At 41.1% G+C, this 27,381-nt stretch overlaps 2 protein-coding genes across 3 annotated transcripts in view; one reads left to right on the top strand and one right to left on the bottom strand.

Annotated features, from left to right (window-relative positions):
- The window catches only part of CDKL1 (cyclin dependent kinase like 1), a 61,730-nt gene extending 60,268 nt beyond the window's left edge, over window positions 1-1,462 (bottom strand). The window contains exons 1-2 of one of the 2 annotated variants that reach the window (XM_033851163.2): window positions 1,346-1,462; window positions 471-751 (exon numbers count right to left, since the gene is read on the bottom strand). In XM_033851163.2, coding sequence (XP_033707054.1) covers window positions 471-638 — 168 coding nt within the window. In that variant the 5' untranslated portion in view covers window positions 639-751; window positions 1,346-1,462. Of the gene's footprint in view, window positions 1-470; window positions 752-897; window positions 1,074-1,345 lie in introns of those variants that run through there. The other variant, XM_033851164.2, reaches the window with a different exon arrangement.
- Window positions 740-12,726, top strand: LOC109548111 (uncharacterized). Its single transcript, XM_033849628.2, has 3 exons — window positions 740-772; window positions 1,016-1,802; window positions 10,244-12,726. Exons 1-3 carry the CDS (start codon window positions 740-742, stop codon window positions 10,285-10,287), a joined length of 864 nt encoding a protein of 287 aa, XP_033705519.1. The 3' UTR covers window positions 10,288-12,726.
- Window positions 12,727-27,381: the final 14,655 nt, after the last annotated feature.

Genomic DNA, 27,381 nt, shown 5'->3' with positions numbered 1-27,381 from the left:
CTGGTGGCCCAGTGGTTAAGAATCTGCCTGCCAATGCAGGGGACAGGGGTTCGATCCCTGGTCTGGGAAGATCCCACATGCAGCAGAGCAACTAAGCCCGAGCGCCACAGCTACTGAGCCTGCGCTCTAGAGCCCGCGAGCCACAACTACTGAAGCCTGAGTGCCTAGAGCCGGTACCCCACAACAAGAGAAGCCACTGCAAGGAGAAGCCCGTGCATCTCAACGAAGAGTAGCCCCTAGAGGGGTGGGATAGGGAGGGTGGGAGGGATACACAAGAGGGAGGGGATATGGGGATATATGTATGCATATAGCTGATCCACTTCAAATTCAAAATTGTAAAGCAATTATACTCCAGTAAAGATGTTAAAAAAAAAAAAAAGAGTAGCCCCCGCCGCAACTAGAGAAAGCGTGCACTCAGCAATGGAGACCCACCACAGCCTAAATAAATTAATTTAAAAAAAATCCATTACCTTGAGCATGTGGATTTCTCGAAGGGCGATTTTCTTTATGACAGGGTCATCTTCTGATTCCAGAAACCTCTTGATGGCCACAATCTGACCCGTGTCCCTGTTTCTGCATTTGAAAACAACTCCATAGGATCCTTCGCCAATTTTCCCAATTTTTTCATACTTCTCCATCACAGAAGAATAAATCTTTTTTAAACGGATCTTCACATAGTTTGAAAATGTCGCTTATAAAATCTTGGCATGAACACACTGCACTAGAGCTTCACTCAGCGATGGTCAAGGACCTAGAACAGAAGACGGCACTCGTTACAGAATTAGGAACCGACCCATTCCCTTAAAGCCTCGCCCCTCAGCCGTGGCCACTTGATCAAGGGTGACAGCCTGGAGTCAGCTGCCTTTGATAACTCAAGTTTAATCGTCTGTTATATACCCTGCAAGTTAAAATGTAACCCGTCATCCTAAAACGAACTGAGTTGTAAGACAATCTATCTTTTTAATGGTAAATTCATCCGATCTAAGACACATGAGCTGGCTGGAGGACTGGGAAGGGTAAGGGCTTCCCCGATTCTAATATCGGGTTTCATTTCCCTTCGCGGGCGGCGGCGGCGGCGAGGCCCCGCCGGAGGGGAGAGCCCTGCGAGGCGCGCGCCCCGCGCCCCGCGCCTCCTGAGGCGGGCCCGGAGCTCTGTGGGAAGCTGGGACGCGCCGTCCCGCCGCTGGGCGGGGCCACCTCTCCCGCCCCGCCGCTGCTGCGCGGCCGCGGGGAAACTCGCCAGCGCCGCCTCGGCTTCCCACCCGCGCCCCAGCCCCCGCCGCGCAGCCTCGAGCGGCGCCACGTGGCGGCCCGGCCCGCGCCTCCCTCCCCGCCCAGGACTCACGGCGCCGCAGCTGTCGGGCCGGCTAGCTCCTGCCTCGCCGGCTCCCGCCCAGCTCGGTCGCGGCCGGCCGGCCGGCCCGCGATCCCTATGGGAACCGCCCCCCGCTCCGGCCTGGCCAGGGCGGGGCCGCAGCGCCCCGGCCTCCCTCCCGGACCCGGTCGCCGTCCTTGCTGCGGCGAAAGGCCCTGGTGGGCTGCCTCGGAGCCCGGGAGAAGCTGTTCTGGACGTGGGCCCGGGTCCCTGCACGTCCCTCTGCCGGGGAGAGGAGGCCTGCAAGATTGCAAACTCCAGCAGGTCGTGGAAGACGCAGCTCTGGCAGAGTCTGCCGGGAAGACGCCTGCGCTAGGAGCCCCTCACCCCACGCAGCCTGCACCACACCGTGTGATAACTGTGATTACTCCCCTGTATTCTCCGCGAGACTGTGAATGCCTTGAGGGCAGCTTCTGTGTCTCTCCTGGTCAGTGCTGTAGCAGCCAGTAATGAATGAATGAGAGAAAGGGGGAGAGGAAAAGAGGAAGTATGATGACAGTACGATGACTGAAATTGGTTAGAGTCTGCACGTACCCCCACTAGCTTGGGAGGTGGGGTGGGGTGGGGCGGTGCTTGACCATTGACTTCCACTAGAGCTGGGCTTATAATGTGGGAGATGGAGGCTTACAGAGCCTGCCCTATCTTACGTTCCTTATTTACATCCTTCTCCCGGCTGGCTCCTACTCGCTCAGGTCGAACGGAGCACAATGATGGAAAATTAACGGGCTTGGAGGAAATCACGAAATAGGGTAATTCGCCACTGGGCAGATTGCCTCAGTACTTTATCATCTATCCCACTCCATATGTCCAGCATTGAGATGGGTGTTGCCTGGAAGCAATAGCTGAGGAGAGAAAATTTGCATACTGCCTACTAAACGGGGACCAATCCTGCGCCAAGCAGCATGCCACTAAATGTAAATCAGGATAGGGTTCAGGAAGGAGCTGGAGCTGGGAGGAGAGAGATTGGTGGCTGCCTTGAAAATGGAGTGGCATATAGATGGAGTCCAGGGATGGGCTGGAGGTGAACCTCCCAAAAATGGTTTGCAAATGGCGGCCATTGATGTGTTTTCTGTCTCTATAGTTATGCCTCTTCCAGTATGTCATATAAATGGAATTATACATTATGTAGCCTTTTGAGGCTAATCTTCTTTCACTTAGTATTAATATATTTGAGATTCATCCATATTGTTGCATTTATCAGTAGTTCATTCCTTTTTATTACTGAGTACTATTCCATTGTATGGATATTGTTTATCCACTCCCAGTTGAAGAACATTTGAGTTGTTTCCAGTTTGGGTGATTATAAACCAAGCCACTGTAAATATTCATGAATGGTCTTTTGTGTGAACATATGTTTTCATTTCTCTTGGGAAAACAATACCTAGGAGTACTGCTGGGTCATATGTTAAGTATGTGTTACTGTAAGTGACTGCCAAAATGTTTTCCAAAGTGACTGTACCATTTTACATTCCTGCCAGCAATGTTCCAATTTCTGCCTCTTTGCCAACACTTGGTATTCAGTTCTTTTGACTCAGTCATTCTAAAAGGTGGGTAATGGTCTCTTGTGGTTTTAATTTGCATTCCCCTAATGACTAACATTGAGCAGTTTTTCATATGCTGATTTGCGTTTTCTTACTTACAAGTTCTAGAAGGTTTTTGTAAATTCCTTGAGGTTTTCTATGTAGACAGTCATCTACAAATAGGGACAGTTTTAGTTTTTCCTAACTGGTATGCCTTTTCTTTCTTTTTCTTGCCTTATTGCACTTGGTATGTCCGTCCTCCAGTGTAATATCAAATAGGAGTGGTGAGAGCAGACATCCTTATTACTGATCTTAGGAGGAAAACATTCAATCTTGCACCACTAGGTATCCTGCACTAACTAGATTTCTTTGTAGAGGTTGTGGTAGGCAGTCTATAAGATGGCCCTTAATGATCCCTGCCTCATGGTATTCATGCCCTGTATACTCCCCTTGTATATTCAGTGTAGGCTTGACCTACTGACTTGCTTCTAAGGAATAAAATATGTTTAAAGTAATGGAATATCACTTTTGAGATTAGGTTACAAAGAGACTGTGATTTCTGCCGTGAGTACTCTCTTGTACTCTCTTGCTCACTGCCTCTGAGGGAATCCAGATGCCATGTTGTGAGCTGCCCTATGGCAAGGAATTGAGGCGACCAACAGCCAAGAAGAACATAGTCACTCAGTGCAGTATTCTGTGAGGAACTGAATGCTGCCAACAATCTTGTGAGTGAGCTTGGAAGTGGATCTCCCTACCACCACCCCTGCTCCTGCTCCAGTGAGTCTCCAGATGAGCTCGTAGCTGACAACATAAGTTCACTTTTGTAAGAGACCTTGATTCGGAGGCACCTAGCTAAGTCATACCTAGATTCCCAGCTTCCAGAGACTGTGAGATAATCATTGTTTGACATTTATGTTTTGGGGCTGTTACACAGCAATATAGAACTAACACAGAAGCTGTTTATTAGATTGAGAACGTTCTTTTTTTAATATTTATTTATTTTTTGACTGCGTCGGGTCTTAGTTGTGGCATGCGGGGTCTTCCCTGAGGCGTGCAGGATCCTTTGTTGTGGCGCGGGCTCTTCGTTGTGGCACACACAGCCTTCTCTCTACTTGTGGCGTGCAGGTTTTCTCTCTCTAGTTGTGGAACGCAGGCTCCAGGGCGCATGGGCTCTGTAGTTGCGGTGTGCAGGCTCCTGAGCATGTGGGCTCTGTAGTTTGTGGCACACGGGCTCTCTCGTTGAGGCGTGAGAGCTCAGTAGTTGTGGCGCGTGGGCTTAGCTGCCCTGCATCATGTGGGATCTTACTTCCCCAACCAGGGATCGAACCCGTGTCCCCTGCATTGGAAGGCAGGTTCTTTACCACTGGACCACCAGGGAAGTCCAGAGAAAGTTCTTTTTAATTGCAATTTGCTGAAAGGTGTTTTTTTGTTTTGTTTTGTTTTGTTTTTAATAATGAATGGATGGAGAATTTTGTCAAATACTTTTCTGCATCTATTGAAATAATGACTTTTCTTGTTTAGTCTGTTGATATAGTGAATTACTGTGATTGATTTTAAAATGTTGAACCAACCTTACATTCCTGGGATAAAACCAGTTTGGTTATGGTGTTCTATCATTTTGATACACTGCTGGAGTTTATTAATAATATTTTATTAAGGATTTTTACATTGTTTCTGAGAGATATTAATAGTTTAATTTTCATGACTTTGTCTGGTTTGGGTATCAAGGTAATGCTGATCTCATAAAATGAGTTGGCAAGTGTTTCCTTCTCCTTTATCTTCTGGAGAAGTTTATATTAAATTGGTATTATTTATTCCTTAAATGTTTGGTAAAATATGCCAGTAGAGCCATCTGGAATTTTCATTTTTGAAATGTTTTTAATTACAAATTCTACTTCTTTATTATATAAAATATAGGACTATTCAGGGTATCTATTTCTTTTTTTTTTTTTTTTTGGGCGGGGGTACACAGGCCTCGCACTGTTGCGGCCTCTCCCATTGCGGAGCACAGGCTCCGGACGCGCAGGCTCAGCGGCCATGGCTCACGGGCCCAGCCGCTCCACGGCATGTGGGATCTTCCCGGACTGGGGCACGAACCTGCGTCCCCTGCATCGGCAGGCAGACTCTCGACCACTGCGCCACCAGGGAAGCCCTCCTCTTTGTCATTTTTGATGTTAGTAATTTGGGGGGTTTTTTCCTTCTTTTTCCTGATCAGTTTGACTAAGGCTTACCAATTTTGTTGATTTTTTAAAAGAAACAGCTTTTGACTTAATTGATTTCCTCTGTGGTTTTTCAATTTCACTGATTTCATCTCTTTATTATTTTCTTCCTTCACCTTGCTTTGCTTTTAGCTACGTTTTCTAGTTTTTTAAGATGAAATCTTAAACCATTAATTTTATTTTATTATTATTTTTTAAGTATTTATTTGGCTGTGCCAGGTCTTAGTTGCGGCACGCAGGATCTTCATAGCCGCGTGTGGGATCTTCGTGCGACATGCGAGATATTTAGTTGTGGCATGCAGGATCTTTTAGTTGCGGTATGCGGACTCTTAGTTGTGGCAGGTGGGGTCTAGTTCCCTGACCAGGGATCGAACCTGGGCCCCCTGCATTGGGAGCGTGGTGCCTTAACCACTGGACCACCAGGGAAGTCCCAGAGATCATTAATTTTAGATCTTTCTTCTTTGCTAATATAAGCCTTTAATGCCATAAAATTTCCTCTAACTACGACTTTAAATGCATCCCAGACATCTTGATATGTTGTACTTTCATTTTCATTCTGCTCAGAATATTTTATAATTTCCTTCATGACTTCCTATTTGAACCATGGGCTATTCTGAACTGTGCTGTTTTAATTTCCAACTTTTTTAAAACAGATTTTCCAGATATCTTTCTGCTATCAATTTCTAGTTTAATTCCATTGCTTTCAGAGAAATCCCTTTGTGTGATTTAATTTCTTTCAAACGTGTTGAGGTTTGTTTTATGGCCCAGGGTATGGTCTATGTCGGTGAATGTTTCTCTTTGACAATTTGAAAAATTATTTGTAAATGAGGTAGGAAAGTCAATATGAATTTCTCCAGAGCTACCTTGTCTGAAGTTCATTCCAGGTTAAAGTTAGTCTGGAAAACCAACTTCATGGACTTCACAGGCTTCAGTACCCAAGCAGCCTGGAGCTGTGCCAAGCCCAGTAGGGAAGCAGGGAGCAAGCACACAGTCATTTAAGCCTAACTAAGCAATGAGCCAGAGAGCTGGTGGCACCTGCAGTTGTACCAGTCGTATTTGGAGGAAGTTGGAGCAAAATACGAGAGAACAACTTTGAAAGGGAGACAAACAGTTGACGTCACCACTTGGCCCCAAACAGAGAGAATGCTATGGCCTCTACGCTGTCAAAATGCAGTCAGCCCTTTCAGCTGGCACGACTGGAACTGGTTTTGATATCAAAGAATTGTAACTCCCAGGAAGCAGAGTTCCTGGGAGGGTGAGAAATGGTCTGATACGTGGGTTCTTTTTCTCAAGCAAGCGCAAAGAACAGCGAAACAATGTTATGATTTTCTACTTGGAGCGATCTTTGATTTGCACCTCTGCATAATTAGAGAGAATACTTCAGTGCCCCTGGATAACACAAACAGCACTGTGGTATTTTAATCATTTAAGAAAGCAATAAACATTCAGTAGAGTAACACATGGTAAGAGAAAGAGCCTGGGATTTGGAGTCAGAAGACCAGCACTTCTACCTTCTTACTGGTGTTTGATTTTGTGCAAGATAGGGACTATTGGCCAACCAACAACAGCAATAATTATTTAACTAGTGCTTACTTCGTGGCAGGCGTTAAGCTAAGAATATTTATGTATGAGCCTTACAACAACCCTAGGAGATGGGCATCAATATTATCCTGGGTTTCAGATGAGGAAAGTGAGTTTTAGAATGGATAAGTCACGTGTCTAAGGACACAAAACTAGCGAGTTGTGAAGTGGGGACAGGAATGAAGGCAGTCTGACTACAGACCCTTTGCTCCTAGCCCGTTTGCTAGTACTACCTAACACAGTAGAAGTGGTTGTCAGGATTCTTGAGTTAATGTATAGGACATTGGGAGTTGACCCAAAGTACATATTACACGCAATGTAGTACCCTCCTTTTTTTAAGTTGCCAGGAAGGTAAGTCTTGTCATTACGCTTCCTTATCACAGTGGCTCAGCAAATTCCTCTGTGTGCAGTTCCCAACTCTGAAAAGCAAAGTTCCGTGAGGTTGGGCAGAATCCTGGGGCCTCATCTGAGTGCTTAAACCAGGGCAATGGTTCAAGCTTCCCCGCCACCCCCAATTATGCTTCCTGTAAGGAAAAGTGAGCTTAGTCACTGTGATCTTAAAATGACGCTATACAGCCGCTTGAGGAAATACTTGAATTTACTTTCTCTGCTTTAAGTGGATTTAGAAATTGTTTCCAGGGCACATACAGAAAAGAGTTCATAACTACCCTTTAGGGGTACTTACGTTTCAGGCTCAATATCTATAATATCTCTAATCTTTATAACAATCTTATGTGGTTGGATTTGTTAACTGGTCGGCATTATTAACTACCCCATCTTACTAAAGAAGAAGCTGAGGCTCTGAGAGGTTGGTCCCCGTAGTCAAGACCACCCAGCTATCCCGGGCCGACAGCAGGTTTCAAACCTGACTCCACCTGTTTCCAAAGCCCATACTGTAGTGGCGAATGGAGTTACAACAACTAAGAACACCTTGTGAACAACCTAAAGAGAAGCCAAGTGTCAGACAGGTTCTTCCTGAACAGCCACTGCTTAAATGTCACAAAACCGGGTGTGTGTAAATAACTTTCTCCCTTATCTGGAGATAGTAAAGGTGAATCAGTGTAAATACTGGAAAGTCAATTTAAATAAAAGCCTATCATCCTTGACTTTCTATGTGGACCCAACCAAAAACAGAATAAAGTGTTTTCATCCCTAATCACCATAACCTTAGTTATTTTGTGTGTATTTTTCCCTTTAGGTACTCATTGCATTTTATATATGATAAGCCATTCTTTTAAAGCACCTCTTCTTCTAAAAGCTTTCTTTGTTTCTGAGTCTACTTTTAACAACGTCAATACTTTTTTAGCATCTTCAGATTTTAAAACAACCACCCGGTACTTTTGCCAACGAACCCAAATACTGTGAGGGCTCAGCAAGATTAACATGAAACCCCGGAGGGTTTATGTGGTTGGCCCTGGGCCACCAGTGTGTGAGACAATGTACACGGTGATCCTTCTTCAGGAGACAAGTCTCCAGATCTCATGGTGTACATCTCTGCCACTCTGGACAGATGATTGCTAACCACACTTAATTGTAGACAGTCTATGTACATTTCTGGGCTTGTATGATTTTTGAATCATTACATTCTAGGGAAAAGGTAAATGTCAAAAAAAATTTATGAGACAATAAATAAGAAAGAACATAAATTACTTTGTGAACTTCAGCTTAAAGCCATGGCACAGAAATAGCTGTTTGGAAAGCAGACTTCTGCTAGGTGCTGACCTGGGTCAGATACCACGCTGGGCTCTGGAGGCTGAGAAGAGACATCCCGGAGACCAAGCACTGTGTCATCGTGCACAGCCTGCTCTCCTGCCTCCCCTCCCAGCGAGTGTCTTCCCTGGAGGAAGTGAGATAGACCTTGGAGGGCTGGAATTCACATTGTACTTCTTGCTTCTCAAAACACTTCACCAGGTTCTGTGAAGGAGAGAGGGCACATTTGGCATTTGAGGAAACAGCTACCAAAAATCTAAATGACTTTTTAGGAGTCAAAAAACCAAATTTTGTAGATTAATCCTTTGTCAGCATGGACATATATACACTACCAAATGTAAACTAGATAGCTAGTGGGAAGCAGCCGCATAGCACAGGGAGATCTGCTCAGTGCTTTGTGACCACCTAGGGGGTGGGATAGGGAGGGTGGGAGGGAGACGCAAGAGGGAGGGGATATGGGGATATATGTATACATATAGCTGATTCACTTTGTTATAAAGCAGAAACTAACACACCATTGTAAAGCAATTATACTCCAATAAAGATGTTAAAAAAAAAAATTTGTCCTAGGCAACAAACAGGACTAGAACCTGTGTCTCAATTCTGAGTTGTATTCTTTCCATCTGTTGTACCACACTGTGGCTTTAAATTAAATAGCTCTAATTACATGGTTAAAGAAGTGTAAATCTGCCTTAAGAAAACCCAGTTATCAGGGCTTGCCTGGTGGTGCAATGGTTGAGAGTCCGCCTAACGATGCAGGGGACACGGGTTCGTGCCCTGGTCCGGGAAGATCCCACATGCCGCGGGGTGGCTAGGCCCGTGAGCCATGGCCGCTGAGCCTGTGCGTCCAGAGCCTGTGCTCCGCAACGGGAGAGGCCACAACAGTGAGAGGCCCGCATACCGCAAAAAATAAAAAAGAAAGAACAATTTACTTGGGGCTTCCCTGGTGGCGCAGTGGTTGAGAGTCCTCCTGCCGATGCAGGGGACACGGGTTCGTGCCCCGGTCCGGGAAGATCCCACGTGCCGCAGAGCGGCTGGGCCCGTGAGCCATGGCCGCTGAGCCTACGCGTCCGGAGCCTGTGCTCCGCAACGGGAGAGGCCACAACAGTGAGAGGCCCGTGTACAGCCAAAAATAAAAAAGAAAACCCAGTATCAAAACAAATATTCACGTGTGTGACAAGGTGGAGGAGGAGGGCAGGAAGTAGAAATTATTTGCATTTTAAAAATATTCTTTACTTAAAGAATAAGTAAAGAATATTTTTGGCACCCACCCTAGATACATTTCACATTGAATTTTTAGGCTTCCATTGATCCAAAAGATCTAAATAGTTTCATAAAGTCAGCTTTAAGCTGCATGCATGCCAAGGATTAAATGAAGATCATAGTTACCACCACATGGGGAAATCCTGTTCTTGTAAATAGCTTTCATAAGAATGGCTCATTGTCAAATATTAGTAGTGAGATATTATTGTGAAGCATCTAAAGTGAATCCACATGTAGGTCCCTGTAAAAAATATGAATTTAAACAATATTCCCGCTAAATGATAAGAAATCCTTCACCAGCAACATATTTCTTTTTCTACAATATCCTCTCACCTGAGGTTCCCATTAAGAGGATGAACTCTGGAGCCAGACTGCCTGGGATCAAATCCAGCTCTGCTCTGAACCATCTGTGAGGCAAGTTACTCAACTTCCTTAGGCTTCATTTGTTCCATCTGCAACCTAGAAATCAGCTACCTCTTAAAGTTGTGAACATAAATGAGTGCTCTAATCATGTTAGCTTTAATTGTTGTTATTGTTATGATGCTAATGATCTCTGTATACTGTTTTCTTTTCAGGTGGGAATTTCATTTACACTAAAATGTATTTAATACTTTACTGACAACATATATAAATTTATAGATTCACTTAACACCTGTCAATCAAGGAAAAACATCTTCTTTTTCGTCACTCAGAGAACTAAGAAACACTCCCAGGGGTTTCTACTCAGGAAGCCAGCACTTTCCACTGGCAGAGCACACTCTTCCCACCACATCATGCTGCCCATGGGATGATCTCTAAGAAAGGAGACAGCATGTGATGGAGGACGAACCAGACCTGGGTTCATCTCTGGGGTATATGCTTTTTTGGTTGTGTGAAACCAGGAAAATTCGTGTATTGGTCTGGGATTTTTTTGTTTGTTTTTTTAAAGAATTAACCTTTCTAGGGACTTCCCTGGTGGCTCAGTGGTTAAAAATCCGCCTGCCAATGCAGGGGACACGGGTTCGAGCCCTGGTCTGGGAAGATCACACATGCCGCAGAGCAACTAAGCCCGTGTGCCACAACTACTGAGTCTGCGCTCCAGAGCCCGCGCGAACCACAACTACTGAGCCTGTGTGCCACAACTACTGAAGCCCACATGCCTAGAGCCGGTGCTCCGCAACAAGAGAAGCCACTGCAATGAGAAGCCTGCGCACCGCAACAAAGAGGAGCCCACGCTCGCCACAACTAGGGAAAGCCCGCGCACAGCAACGAAGACCCAAAGCAGCCAAAAATAAATAAATAATTTTTAAAAAAGTTTTTAAAAAATTAACCTTTCTAATTTGAGATAATTCTAGATTCACGTAGAGAGCTCATAAACTTTTTTTCCCAGTTTCCTCCAATGATAACATTTTGCAAAACTATAGTACAGTATCACAACTGGGTGATATCACATTGATAAAGTCAAGCTACAGAACAGTTCTGTCACTACAAGTATCCTTCATGTTGCCATTTCCTCCATCGCTGACACCTGTTTGTGAATAAATTTTTCTGTGGGCATATGTGTTCATTTCTTTTGGGTAAATATTGAGAATTGGAATGGCTGGATTGTATGGTAAATGTATGTTTAAGTTTCTGAGGTACTGCCATATGTTTTTTCAAAATGGCCATACCATTTGGCATTCCCATCAGAAATATGTGAGAGTTCCAGTTGCTCCAGATCCAGGCAAGCACTTGGTACTGTCAACCTTTTAAAAAAATTGTAGTAAAATTCACACAACACACCATCTTAACCAGTTTTAAGTGGACAGTTCAGTGGTACTAAGTGCTTTCAGTGTTGTGCAACCATCATCATCATATATCTCAGAACCCTCTTCATCTTGCAAATGGACACTCTGTACCCATTAAAGAATAACTTCCCCTTCTTTCCACCCACAGCCTCTGGCCACCACCCTTCTGCTTTCTCTGTGATTTTGACTACTGTATGTACCTTTCACATTTCAGTTGCTGTGAATAACGCTACTACGAACATAGGTGCACAAATATCTCTTCAGGACACTGCTTTCAGTCTTTCTGGTACCTACCCAGAAGCGGGATTGCTGGGTCATATGAAGTAATTATTAAGTAATTATGAATTATGGTGGTAATTATGAAGAACCACCATACTGTTTTTCACAGCAACTATACCATTTTACATTCCTACCAACAGTGCACAGGGTTCCTATTTTCCCACATCCTTGCCAACATTTTTTTCCTTCCCTGCCCTCCCTTCCTCTCCCTTCCCTTCCTCCCCCCTCTTTCCTTCATAGTAGTCATCCTAATGGGACTGAGGTGATATCCCATTGTGGTTTTGATTTGGGAACTGGGATCTTACTTGCCAACCACAGAAGCCACTAGTTCCTTAAACTAGCTAGTGTAAGGATTTATTAAGGGATATTAAATAGTTTGGAGAATCTCTGGGAGAGTCAGATCTGGAGCCTACGCAGCCAGAAACAATATCAAAACCACTGTGCGGGACTGCCTCAGCCAGACCTCAGTGCTGCTGCCACTGGTGCTGTAGATGAGTGGACACTACACACAAGACGCTCCACCATTCCTGCCACTGAAGACCGGACTCCTCGTCACCATCCAAGCCAGAAAAAATGGAGTCAACACAGCACCTGCTTCCTCATGCTGCTCTTTTTTTGACTGAGACTTGTGTGAGTACGCCTGCCTGGGAGAGCCTGCACTCTAGCTGCCAAGGTGCTGAGCAAGAGAGTTTGGGCTTCTGCCTTGGGGAGTCCAGATTCACAATGTGGGAGATTACTCTGATGTAGGAAGGGTTTTCAAAGACAGTCACAAAGCATGAGAAATACCTACTGTACTTTTCTACCCTATTTCTAAATATATAACTTTTTATATTATAAAAAGTTTATGAGTATATACATTTATAAATATGAATAGGGTGATAATAGCTACCTCATTGACTTGTTTTAAAGATGAAATGAAATCCCACATGTAAAGTTTGTAACAGTTTCTGGCACATTGCAGATGCCAATGATGTTATCCTTGTTTCTCTCAATAAAATGTAACCTGTGAGTTACTTCCTGTGTGACATAAGGCTGTTTTGTAGGCAGCTGTATGATACAATTTTAGGAACCTCAAAAGAGCTCTATGACACCCCTCCACCAATATCCTATTGAACATAAAATTCCACGTTATTAATTTAGCTTAAGTTCTGATCTTGAAAGAAGGCAAATATCTGAAAAAGGAGTGCTAGTTTAGGCTATAAATGGCATATTAATACAAGGCTACATTATATGTTAGAAAGAGCACTCTTTTGGCCATTAAGAGGTCTAAGTCCAAATCCCATCTCCTTATAACTAACTGTACAATTCTGAGCAATTGATTACCCTCTCTGGGCCTCTCTCTGCTAAAAGGAGGGTGAGGTACTGAACCACCATCTAGCTCTGTTGTATCATGCTGCCATAAATGGAGGCTCTTGAGAGCAGGTTTTTGATTTGGAGCAGACAGGAGAAAGCAGGAATGCCCTGGTCCCTTGAAGGAGTGTAAAAGGATTCTTGGGGAAGAAAAGGACACCAAAGGACAGCAAAGTGATGGAGATAGGGGTGCTGTTTCCTGTACCAGAAGGGCTGTGATAAGCTGAGACTCAGTAAAAACATTACAGAATAAGTGGCAGAAAAGTTAAGATTTTGTGGATTACTGAAATATCTTGAAGTTCTCTCTTGGGAAATAGTCATAGAAATAGAAAGTTATTGAGTAACCGTTTCCCGTAACATACTAGATACAAAGTTAACATACAGTCCTTGTTCTCAGGGATTAATTCCAGAGGGAATTAATTAGAATATATTATAATTAGCATTATTTAGAAATATAATTAGAATACAGTGTGGCAAGTCAATAGAAGCAAGTACAGACTGTGGTATTATATTAAGTTATCTGCATTTTGGAGAGTTATGTATGGAAATGCCAACAATTAAAAAAAATTTTCTGGGGAATTCCCTGGTGGTCCAGTGGCTAGGACTCCGTGCTTCCACTGCAGGGGGCACAGGTTTGATCCCTGGTTGGGGAACTAAGATCCTGCATGCGGTGTGGCACAGCCAAAAAATAAATTTATTTTCTGCAAGGTTTCTGTGGTTTCGTTCCCATCATTGCTATCTTAAGATCAAGTAGAGACAGTCTGATAAAGGGGAGTACATATGTGTTAATCTAACACATACACACACACACACACACACACAAACACTGTTTCAAGTTGGGAAGACAAGATTTAGCTTTTAATATAATGGGAACCATAATATGTTCGATAAATATTAAGACTGTTGAGATGACATTGGCAAAGCATTCTTCAACTCCTCTCAGGAAGGAAAGTGAAACCAACTTTAAGACCCAGGTCTAATGCCACATTGTACAAAACTTCCTACCAGATCTTCCAGCTGGAGACAATCTCCACTACACTGCCAGTCTGTCCAATTTTACAGCTATTTTGTCTATGTCCATCTCAAATTAGACTTTGTGCTCACTGAGCACTGACTTTGTTTTACTCATATTCACATCTCTCCAAGTCTGTGGTTCACTGCCATACCCTTAGTAGGGGATTGATATGAATATGCTGAATTAAACTGAATGTTGGAAGGCTTTCTCAAAGGATATGCCATATGCTAGAAATTAGAATCCATGTGCATTTTCAAAGGCTGAGTTTAAGCCTATCTTAAACTCAGGCAGTTTAAGCCTATCATCCGAATTTACGGGAATCACAATGAAAAAGTAGACTGAGTCACTGTATTTTGGCTAATCAGAGTGGGTTAGATAATATTTCATCAGTTGTAAGATATATTTCATCAATTGTAAGATATATTTCAAGACTATTAATTTATTGTTGCTTTACCACATACTGAAAATTTCTAACTTGCTCTGCTAAAACTTAGTGGTATAGAAGTACAGAGAATTATGTGGAAATATAAAGAAAAAGTAATTTGCAGAGAATTTATTTAGATATTAGTTGCCAATAAATATCATACGAGTCTTCCCTTATGAAGTCTTACTAGAAAGCTGGTTAGATAAAGGGCCTCAGTGAAATGGATGTAAAACAATTATACCTATATTTAGTGTCTTTAAAATTCCAACTTTACTGATATAAGAAAATAAGTTGCTGGGACTTCCCTGGTGGCGCAATAGTTAAGAACCCTCCTGCCAATGCAAGGAACACAGGTTCGATCCCTGGTCCTGGAAGGTCCCACATGCCGCGGAGCAACTAAGGCCGTGCACCACAACTACTGAGCCCACGTGCCACAACTACTGAAGCCCGCGCATCTAGAGCCCATGCTCCACAACAAGAAAAGCCGCTTCAGTGAGAAACCTGCACACCGCAACGAAGAGTAGCCCCTGCTCGCAGTAACTAGAGAAAGCCCGCGCACAGCAACGAAGACCCAATGCAGCCAAAAAATAAATATATTTATTAAAAAAAAAAAAGAAATTGCTAAGGGAATGTGACACTGATGTAATAGGTGACATTCTTGCCATTTGCATTTAGATGGCACGTTAGTCCCTCTTTTGAGGATATTTAAAGTGATCCCTACATAACAATCTAGGTCAAACAATGCCCCTAAGTATATTATTTGCCTATTTAATGTCCTTCAGCTCCAAATTAACCCTTTTATATTCTGTTCTGTTATACTGGGGCTAGAAGTCTGCAAACTGTATCTTCCAGAATCCATTCCAATTAGGGTGGACCAACTGGAGACATTAGGACAATGGATAGCAGAGGAAGAGAAAAAAGCTTCCTGCCTGTTTCTTGCTATTCCTTAACTCCAGCTTTTTAGCCCTTCCAGAACCAGCCTTACCACACACCTTCAGAGGAACCAGCGGCAGCTCCTCTCCTCAAGGTCTGAGCCCCATCTTCACGGGACCTTTCCTCTGAGTGCCTGATGAGCTGTGGCAGCCACGCAGCAGACCCTTCCTGGGACTGGAGCTCTAATATGGTGGGTCTTCTCTGAGCCCCAGGTTCTGGAGATCCCATTCTCTACCCTTCTGTTCCTCCAACCCTATTGCTGGTAACTGCTTCCTGCAGTTGTTCTGAGTTGTCTTAATGTCTTATTTTTGCTCTTTCAGTCCTCCAACATCTGTTACAATCCCCTATATTAATTCTTTTGATTCTCCTCTAGTAAAATAACTACTGTGGTTTTCTGTTTTGTTGCCTAGACCCTGACTGACCCTAGATTCTGAGCCTAGGTACCTAGGCTCAATGGTTTTAAATAATTGGTTGCCTAGACCCTGAGCCTGGATACCTAGGCTCAATATTCTAAAATGATTTACCCACACAACTTGCCTAACTTTCAGAAAACTGGCAGGTTCTTGTAATGTATCTGCGTTTTGGACGAGCTAGACTCTAAGAGGCAACAAGTTTTTCTTAGAGTTACACCCATGAACAAGTTACACCACTGAACGAGTTACTCCATTACTGATTCACAATGTTCATCTTATTGTAGTTTGATTCAACGAGCATTTACTATTCACCGATGATGTGTCAGGAACTGTTAGGCGCTGGGGATGCAAATGTGTCATTGCTCTTACCCTTAAGAGAGAATAGAAATACCTATCTATTATTTAGCAATAGGAGCTTTAATCAAGGATGCACAAGAGGTGTGGGATCCTCGAGGAGACTTTGGAACTGGGCTTTAAGGAATTTAAGTGGACATTGGTATCCACTGTGGGTTTTCAGAAACCATAAACTGAGAAATATATATTTGAAAGCTTGATACAGAGTCAGTGCTTTATATGGAGCATCTAAAGGTCAAATAAATGGCTGAGATGCCCAGGCAGGTGCTCAATGCAGATGACAGGATTCTCTGTGTCCTCTAGTTATCACAAGATAATCACACTGAACTAACTAATCCAGGAAGATTTAGATTTGAGATACATGACCAGGATGAAGTCATATACCCAAAATTAAATATCATATTTAGAACGTGTTAAATCTTACACTTACCAAAATTACCGAGGAAAGAACTTGTGGTTGAAGATCATAATGATTTAGTGAACCACTTCACTCACACTTGGTGAATGGGTTTGTTTTTTTAAGCTTCATCAAGTGACGGTTTATAACTATACAGGACATCTGTTTCTTTTATCAGCCCAGCATCCATTTCTCCTTCTTGTCAAAAGCCCAATATCCATTCCTTCTTCTGCTTTGGGTTTCTCAGTGGGACTATTGTTCAAGGTACTGCACCCTCCATGACCAAGGAATAACCAAACCCAGGCAGATTCTCTTCCCTAGGAACCTGGCTCTTGAGTGAAAGGAAACAGTGCAGAAGCCTTTTGGAGTGGATTCCTTCTGAGGGCCCAAAGGGACTCTCCACTGTCTCCTGCCCTTAGGTCTTCTCTGAACCCAGTTTTCAGCTTTTTCTTTAATCCATAACAACCAAAGAACAGCCAAAGAACCCTGATACAGGAGCTTAACTCTCAACTATGTTTATTTCAGATACAATTTCCTCTGCCTGGAATGCCCTTTACTCCCTTCTTTATGTTTCCAAATATTATTTTCCTTTAGAAATATAGATATTTGAGCTACACTTGATAGGTCTCCATTTAAGTAGTCATAAAGAGACTGTCTGGATTCAGACAGATTCATCCCAACTTTCCAAACAACTTAATATGTGAGTGTGGCAGCTGTGGATATGCGTCGGTCAGATCTCCCTTCAAGAGAGAACCTGCTACAAGAAATTAGTTAACCTTCAGAATTCACCTCAGCATTGGCCAAGTTCTCCCTGGGCTGCTCCCAGCTAACGACTGAGTTCTTCTGTATGGGTTTGAAAGCTGAGCCATTCCTTTCCAACTCAGGATTCCTTAGTGGACAATCTTTGCTCTGGAGCTCCCCCATTGACTGGCCAAGGTGTTCGCAGAGCTGCACTGCAGCCTGAGGCTCTATGCAACCCTCCTTCCTCCCCTTCTCATTTCACATGTGCCAGCGCTGCACTGACAGTCTTCCTGCTTACCCTGTTCACACTTCCTTTTGTTCTCCACACAGGTTATTTCCCTAAATAACTCTCCTGCACTTCTAATTCCATCTTGATGTTTGCTTCTAGAGAACCCAATCTATGACAATGACTAACCTCTGGTCTTCTCATTTATAAAATACGAACCCTACTATCTCATAGGATTAATGTGAAAATTAGATAATATTTCTCCCCAGTACAGGTCTTGGCACAGATTCTAATAAATGTTTTTATTGAAGTATCAATATAAGTACATACAGAAAAAAAGGTGTCAATCATGAGTGTACAGCTTGCTGAGAAGTGAAAATATGTAACATTTCCAGCACCTCTAAAGCACCCCCTCATGCCCCATCTCAATCTTTATTCCCTCACTCTTCCTCAAAGGTAACCATCATCCTGATTTCTAAGACTATAGTTTGCCTGTTCTTGAACTTCATTTAAGTGAAATTATACAGTGTACTTTTAATGTCTGAATTCTTACAAAGAACTTAAATTTCTTGAGGATTGAAATCCATGTTGTTGTTGGTAGGAGTTCATTCTTTTTGATGGTACTGTAGTATTTTTGAGCTGTGAATATACCACAACTTATTTATTCTTTCTACTCTCGATGGACATTTGGGTTGTTTCCAAGTTTTGGTGACTATGAATGATGCTGCTGTGAACAATCTTATGTGTCTTTTGGTGAACACGTGTTTTAGGGGCAGACCTAGAATTGGAAATGCTGGATTATAAGGTATGTGCATGTTCACCTTCAGTTTTTCAAAGGTATATTGTACCAATTTACACTCCAACGAACAGTGTATAAGAGTTCCAGTTGCTCCATACCCTCATCAAAGCTTCATATTTTCCTCCTGTTTCATTTTAGTCATTCTGGGGGAATGTGCAATAGCACTGTATTGTGGATTCATTTTGTAGCAGCATTTTTATTTTAATTTGGTTTTCCCTGGTAACTAATGAAGTTAATACCTTTCAAAGTGTTTACTGACCCCTTGGATGTTCTCTTTCTCTGTTTGGTTTTATTGGGGTACATTTTACATACCATAAAATTCTGTCATTTTAGGTCTGTAGATAAATGATTTTTAGTAAGTTTACAGAGTTATGCAACTATCAACACAGTCTAATATTAAAATATTTCCATTATCTCAAAAAGAAACCTCATGCCCATTTACAGTCACTCTTCATTCTTAACCCCTGCCCTATGCAACCACTAGTCTACTTTCTGTCTCTAGATTCCACCTTTTCTGAACAGTTCATATAAATGGAATCATTACAATATGTGATCTTTTGTGACTGGTTTCTTTCACACTTAACGTGTTTTTGAGGTTCATCCACACTGTAGCATGCATCAGTACTTTATTTTCATTGCTGAATAGTATTCCACTGCGTAGATATGACTCATTTTATTCATTTACCAATTGGTAGATATTTGGGTTGCTTCTACCTTTGGCCATTATGAATAATGCTGCTGTGGAGATTTACATACAAGTCTTTGTGTGGACATGTTTTCTCTTGGGCAGATACATAGGAGTGGAATTGCTGGGTCATATGGTGAATCTATGTTTAACATTTTTAAGAAACTGCCAAACTTTTCCAAAGTGTGCACCATTCCCACTAGCAGTGTGCAAGCACCCCACTTTCTACACAATCTTAGATATTTGGTTTTATCTTTTTTTTTTCATTTTAGTCATTTTAGTGGGTGTGCAAAGTACAGGATTTTTGTTTTAATCTGCATTTCTCTGATAACCAAGGAAGTGAATACATTCACACATATTTATTGACTGCATGGATGTTACCTTTTGTGGAGTGCTTATTCAAAATCCTTTGCCCATTTTTTCACTGGGTTGTCTGCCTTAATTCTTTATATCTTCTGAGTAGGTCTTTTGTGGATATAGGTAATGCAAGCCTCTTTTCCATTCTGTGGCTTGTATTTCCATTCTCGTAAAGGTGTCCTTAGGTGAAAAGAGCAACTTAATTTTAATTAGGTCAATTTTACCAACTTTTTCTTTTATAGTCAAAGTATTAATGTTTTGTTTAGGAAACCTTTTTTTACCCCAAGTTCATAAAGATATTATGTTTTATTTTAAAAGCATTATAGTTTTATAGATTTAGATTTATTTATTTACAATCTATTTGGTATTCATTTTTATTGAGTGAAGTTGCAGTCAAGCTTCATTTGATTTTCCATTAGTTTTCAATAAATTTTCAATAGAATTTATTGAAAAGGCTATTCTTCTTTTTTACTACACTGCAGTGTATCTGTTATACATAAGGTGACTAAGCATGAGTCTGTTTCTGTACTCTCAATTGTATTTCATTGTCTATCTTCATGCCAGTGTCACATTTCTTAACTGATAACTCTTGAAATCTGGTACCTAAGATTCCCAGGTTTTTTTTTCAAGATTGCCTTGGTATCCCTAGCCCTTTGCATTTTATTTTTTATAATCAACTTGTCAATTTTCATATAATATCTGCTTGGATTACAGAGAATCTTTAAATCTAACATTTTTACAACATCAAATCTAATTCATTAACATGGCATAATCTGCCATTTATTTAGGTCTTCTTTTTTTCACTGAGTTTTATTTTTTATTTATTTTTTTAAAGGACAGAAATTTATTGTCTCACAGTTCTGTAGGCTAGAAGTCTGAGATCAAGGTGTCAGCAGGGTTGGTTTCTCTTGAGGCCTCTCTCCTCGGCTTGTAGATGGCTGCCTTCTTGCTGTGTCCTCACATGGCCTTTCCTCCATGCATGCCCCTGGAGTCCTCAGTGATAGTTTTAAGTATAGAGATCTTGCATCTCATTTTCTTAGATATTTAATGGTTTTCTATACTGTAAATGGCATACTTGTAAAATTTCATTTTGTTTATTGCAGGTATATGTATATGTAATTGTTTTTTATGTTGACAGTGCATCCATCTGCTTTTCCAAATTCACTTACGATTTCTAACAGTTTATTTGCAAATAATGACATTTTTATTCCTTTCTAATCTTTTAATCTTTTATTTTTTTCTTAGTTTTCTTTGTTTATTGAACTGACTAGGACCTCTAGTACAATGAATAACAAGTGGTGAGAGTGAGAATATTTGATTCATTTCTGATGTCAATATAGTAGATTTTTAACAAATGTTTCTTATTCTTCTCCTAAGTAAGATCCATTAGGACAATCTGAAATTCTCAGTAAAACCTAAAATGATCCTTGCTGCTAGGTTTGGTATGGAAGAGCTTCTTGGACCTTTGATACAAGATATCAGTTATTTTTCTAATGAAAAGGCATGTAAGGAACTTGAAAAAAGCAGAATTTAAAAAGCCCCACGATAAGTCTACCCATGTGTGACATACCGAAAGGAACAACTAAAGAATAAAAATGCACTTTATGCCTTTAATGAACTTTTTGGTTAAAAATAAAGGAGCCAACAGTTTTCTTTTCTCACCATAAGCAAGAAACTTTAATGCTCACAACCTCACTTAACCCTAACAACCATATGAAGTGGCCATTATTTGCAATCAACAGATGAGATGGACGCCTAGACAGGTTGAGTAATTTATCTAAGGTAAGCGGTAAGGGCTAAATGGTTTGGCCGGTAGGTGGCAACTGAGCATCACATTGAGATGTGTAATCTACATGTGCTGTAGAAATTCTGGAAAACAGAAAATAGAAAATAAACAGAGATGTCATGTAAAAGTTACAGCTTGAGTGAAGTAAACTAAGTACCTTGAGTGAAGTAAAGGATTTAAATTTTTGGTGAAAAATCAGAATTTCAGGATGGGAGAGCCATTATGAGTCAAGCAATGAAGGTGGAATGATCATGGCCTTTATGTGCTGGTGTTCCAGGGAGTATTAGGAGAGAAGGCTGGGATGTAGGTTTAGCCAAAAAAAAAAAAAAAAAAAAAAAAAAGGAGCTTGATAAAAAATGCTTTCTCTCACAAGCTCTTCTGGATTTACTTAACCAGTTCCCCCACCCCATCCACCCCCCAATTACTCTGCCTTCTTCCACACTATGCATACCTTAGCTAAAATCAACATTTATTGAATGCCTACTATGTGTAAGGTACAGTATAAAAAACTGAACTTGTATGTTTGTTCATATTGTTTGTCATGTAACAGAAACATGCTTTTAATTAGTCTTCCTTTACATTAAAAAAAAAAAAAGTAGGCACACACATAACCAAATAGTCCTATAAGGCTTGTCAACAAAAAGAGCATGCTCTTCCCCCATCTCTCTTACTTCAAAAACCATTTTCCTTCTTTTAGCAGATTATTTTATTTCCATGTCACTAATAAGCTACTTCTTGATTTCTAATTCTTAGGTATTATTCATTGATTTCACACTGTAGAGATGAGGATTTAGGTATTTTTAATACCTCACCATATCCTCTCTCAATATAATTATGCTGTGATTTTGATTAGACTATTATTTACTGTTAACGTTTTTATGGCATTCAACCACTGGTCATAGTTTCCTTTTCTTTCTTACAACATTTTGCTTTCCTGGAGTTAATATCTGGCAGTTTTTTGTTTGATTTCAACCAACCTTAAGTTTTTTTTTTTCTTTTTTAACATCTTCATTGGAGCATAATTGCTTTACAATGGTGTGTTAGTTTCTGCTTTATGACAAATTACCTATACATATACATATATCGCCATATCTCCTCCCTCTTGTGTTCCCCTCCCACCCTCCCTATCCCACCCCTCTAGGTGGTCACAAAGCACCAAGCTGATCTCCCTGTGCTATGTAGCTGCTTCCCACTAGCTATCTATTTTGCATTTGGTAATGTATACATGTCCATGCCACTCTCTCACTTCGTCTCAGCTTACCCTTCCCCCTCCCGGTGTCCTCAAGTGCATTCTCTATGTCTGCGTCTTTATTCTTGTCCTGCTCCTAGGTTCTTCAAAACCATTTTTCTTTTTTTAGATTCCATATATATGTGTTAGCATACGGTATTTGTTTTTCTCTTTCTGACTTCACTCTGTATGATAGACTCTAGGTCCATCCACCTCACTACAAAAACACAATTTTGTTTCTTTTTATGGCTGAGTAATATTTCATTGTATATATGTGCCACATCTTCTTTATCCATTCATCTGTCGACAGACACTTAGGTTGCTTCCATGTCCTGGCTACTATAAATAGAGCTGCAATGAACACTGTGGTACATGACTCTTCTTGAATTATGGTTTTCTCAGGGTATATGCCCAGCAGTGGGATAGCTGGGTCGTATGGTAGTTCTATTTTTACTTTTTTAAGGAACCTCCACACTGTTCTCCATAGTGGCTGTATCAATTTACATTCCCACCAACAGTGCAGGAGGCTTCCTTTTTCTCCACACCCTCTCCAGCATTTATTGTTTGTAGATTCTTTGATGATGGCCATTCTGACCGGTGTGAAGTGATCTGCATTTCTCTAATGATTAATGATGTTGAGCATTGTTTCATGTGTTTGTTGGTAATCTGTATATCTTCTTTGGAGAAATGTCTATTTAGGTCTTCTGCCCATTTCTGGATTGTTTTTTTGATATTGAGCTGCATGAGCTGCTTGTAAATTCTGGAGATTAATCCTTTGTCAGTTGCTTCATTTGCAAATATTTACTCCCATTCTGAGGGTTGTCTTTTCGCCTTGTTTATGGCTTCTTTTGCTGTGTGAAAGCTTTTAAGTTTCATTAGGTCCCATTTGTTTATTTTTGTTCTTATTTCCATTTCTCTAGGAGGTGGGTCAAAAAGGATCTTGCTGTGATTTATGTCAGTGTTCTGCCTTTTTTTTTCCTCTAAGAGTCTTACAGTGTCTGGCCTTACATTTAGGTCTTTAATCAATTTTGTGTTTCTTTCTGTGTATGGTGTTAGGGAGTGTTCTAATTTCATTCTTTTACATGTAGCTGTCCAGTTTTCCCAAAACCACTTATTGAAGAGGCTGTCTTTTCTCCATTGTATATTCTTGCCTCCTTTATCAAAAATAAGGTGACCATATGTGTGTGGGTTTATCTCTGGGCTTTCTATCCTTTTTCATTGATCTATATTTCTGTTTTTGTGCCAGTACCATACTGTCTTGATTACTGTAGCTTTGTAGTACAGTCTGAAGTCCAGGAGCCTGCTTCCTCCAGCTCCATTTTTCTTTCTCAAGATTGCTTTGGCGATTCAGGGTCTTTTGTGTTTCCATACAAATTATGAAATTTTTTGTTCTAGTTCTGTGAAAAATGCCATTGGTAATTTGATAGGGATTGCATTGAATCTGTAGATTGCTTTGGGTAGTATAGTCATTTTCACGATGTTGATTCTTCCAATCCAAGAACATAATATATATCTCCATCTGTTTGTATCATCTTTAATTTCTTTCATCAGTGTCTTATAGTTTTCTGTATACAGGTCTTTTGTCTCCTTAGGTAGGTTTATTCCTGGGTATTTTATTCTTTTTGTTGCAATGGTAAATGGGAGTGTTTCCTTAATGTCTCTTTCAGAGTTTTCATGATTAGTGTATAGAAATGTAAGAGATTTCTGTGCATTAATTTTGTATCCTGCTACTTTACCAAATTCATTGATTAGCTCTAGTTTTCTGGTAGTATCTTTAGGATTCTCTATGTATAGTATCATGTCATCTGCAAACAGTGACAGTTTTATTTCTTCTTTTCTAACTTGGATTCCTTTTATTTCTTTTTCTTCTCTGATTGCTGTGGCTAAAACTTCCAAAACTATTTTGAATAATAGTGGTGTGAGTGGACAACCTTGTCTTGTTCCTGATCTTAGAAAAAATGGTTTCAGTTTTTCACCACTGAGAACGATGTTGGCTGTGCATTTGTCATATATGGCCTTTGTTATGTTGAGGAAAGTTCCCTCTTTGCTTACTTTCTGGAGGGTTTGTATCATAAATGGGTGTTGAATTTTGTCAAAAGCTTTTTCTGCATCTATTGAGATGATCATATGGTTTTTCTCCTTCAATTTGTTAATATGGTTTATCACATTGACTGATTTGCATATATTGAAGAATCCTTGCATTCCTGCGATAAACCCCACTTGATCATGGTGTATGATCATTTTAATGTGCTGTTGGATTCTGTTTGCTAGTATTTTGTTAAGGATTTTTGCATCTATGTTCATCAGTGATATTGGCCTGTAGTTTTCTTTCTTTGTGACATCTTTGGTTTTGATATCAGGGTGATGGTGGCATCGTAGAATGAGTTGGGGAGTGTTCCTCCCTCTGCTATAGTTTGGAAGAGTTTGAGAAGGATAGGTGTTGGCTCTTCTCTAAATGTTTGATAGAATTTGCCTATGAAGCCATCTGGTTCAACCTTAGGTAAGTTTTTACTTAGAAATTATACCATCAGTGATTGGGACTTCCCTGGCAGTCCAGTGGTTGAGACTTCACCTTCCAATGCAAGGAAGTGAGGGTTTGATCCCTGGTCGGGGAGCTAAGATCCCACAGGCCTCGTGGCCAAAAAGCCAAAACATGAAACTAAGCAATGCTGTAATAAATCCAATAAAGACTTTAAAAATGGTCCACATCAAAAAAATCTTTAAAAAAAAAAAAAAGAAAGAAAGAATATCATCACTGATTGAATCCCTCCTCCCATGTCTGATTTCAGCCACAGAGGGAGAGCTCAGATTTATCTCCTACTCTTCCAGCTTTCTGCCTCAGGGCCTTCTCTGACACTGAAGGAGCCAACATGGTCCAAGTACAAGCTGCAACTTGGTACTTCAGGAGGTGATGTCCCGGCAGCAACTCACCTAGTGAGGAGCGTGTCAAGATAAATGGTCCAGCCACTTGTCTTTCAGGAGACAATTGTAGGAACTACCACAGAGCTCCACAGAAGACCTGGTGGATCAAGCTGCCATTGTCTACACAGCAATGACCTCAATAATATACCTTTACATTGACCTTTCCTCCTTCTCCGTTTCAGTATCACAAGTCCCTCACTCTGATTTTTTGGGGTCTGGGAGATGCATCAGGTAGTTTATTATTTAATCTTTCTGAAAAAGCCTCTCTGGGAGCTTCTGATATGCTTCCTATGTTCTGTATGTCTGGTGTGGTGTCATCCTTGGATATCTCATCATCATCATCTGGGGAGTTCCTTCATCTCTCTCCTATGCTGAATCCCAGTCTTTGCACCTATGTCTTCATATTGCTTGGTTTATGACCTTATTTTTATGAAGCACATCCTCTGGTAGCTTCTTGAGAAAGACTATATGAAAGGTGAAGTTTGTGAGACCTTGTACAAATAAAAATGTCTTCATTATAACCTTAGGTTCAATTAATAGTTTGAATCCAGAATTTTAGGTTGGAAACTTCTTTCAGAATTTTGAAGGCACTGCTTCTGTTGAAATTTGAAGTTATTCCAATTCTTACTCCTTGGTATTTGACCTGCCCCTTTTCTTCAAAAACATAACAGATCTTCTCTTTGACCCTGACATGCCTGAAATTTCATAATAGATTTTTTTCGTCCACTGTGTTCTTTCAATCTAAAATCTGAAGTTCTTTAGTAGTGAGAATATTCCTTGAAATACTCTACTGATTCCCTATTTTCTCTGTTCTTTTTTGGAACTCTGGGAGATTGGATATTGGGCCTCCTGGCCTGTTAATTTTCTTAATTTTTTTCTCCAATATTTTCATTTCTTTTTATTTTCTGAGAAATTTCTTCAACTTTATATTCTAAATCATCTATTGAATTACTCAGCTATGCTATATTTTTTCTAATAGCTCTGTTTTTCCAAAAGCTCCTTTTTTAGTATCCTACTCCTATTCATAGTTGCAACTTCTTTGCAAAGATACTTTTTCTTTTGACATTTTCTTCATTCTGCATAGTCTGTTTCTGTTAGGTGCTTTTTCCCCTGTTGTTTTCTCTCTTTCCTGTAAGAGGCTTTCCTCAGATGTTTCATAACTCCTGGCTGTTTAATCATTTTTATTTTTATTATTATTTTAAAACATTTATTTATTTAATTATTTTGGTTGCACTGGCTCTTAGTTGTGACATGTGTTGCAGCATGCGGGCTTCTTCCTTGCGGCGTGCATGTGGGATCTAGTTCCCCAATTAGGGATTGAACCCGGGCCCCCTGCATTGGGAGCACGGAGTATTACTGACTGGACCACCAGGGAAGTCCGTTTAATCTTTTTTTTTTTTCCTTTTAGCGGTACGCGGGCCTCTCACTGTTGTGGCCCCTCCCGTTGCGGAGCACAGGCTCTGACGCGCAGGCTCAGCAGCCATGGCTCACGGGCCCAGCCGCTCCGTGGCATGTGGGATCTTCCTGGACCAGGGCACAAACCTGTGTCCCCTGCATTGGCAGGCGGACTCTCAACCACTGCGCCACCAGGGAAGCTCATGTTTAATCATTTGTAATAGCATAGGACTAAAAGACTAACTGTAAGCTCTGGATGCATGCATGGGGTGGTGGGCACATTACGATTTTCACTGGGTATTTTATTATCTTCAACTGGGAGTTATCCAGCTGGGCAGTTTAGCCAGGACATTTCTGATGTCAGGATCTTTTTAGGTCTTTCCACTTGCACTGACCAGATGGCACAGAGAAGACTCTTCCAGTGTTGTTAGGATGGGAAGATCTGGCTGCCAGGATTCAGAGAGGAGGAGGAGGAGATTGGTCTTTGTATCCAGAATGTAAATATTTCCTGTTTTGAGTATGGTCCCCTGCCATCTATTGTATCCAGTGTCCTTCAGTCCAGAGGCCCCATTTAAAATACCCAAAATAAACAGCAACACACTTACTGAAATCATAGCATTTTTAAAGGACAATACTTTATATA

Source organism: Tursiops truncatus, chromosome 2 (assembly GCF_011762595.2).
Source record: "Tursiops truncatus isolate mTurTru1 chromosome 2, mTurTru1.mat.Y, whole genome shotgun sequence".
Classification (NCBI taxonomy): domain Eukaryota; kingdom Metazoa; phylum Chordata; class Mammalia; order Artiodactyla; family Delphinidae; genus Tursiops; species Tursiops truncatus.
Note: the sequence above shows the minus strand (reverse complement) of the source record. Positions and strands in the feature narration are given on the sequence as shown.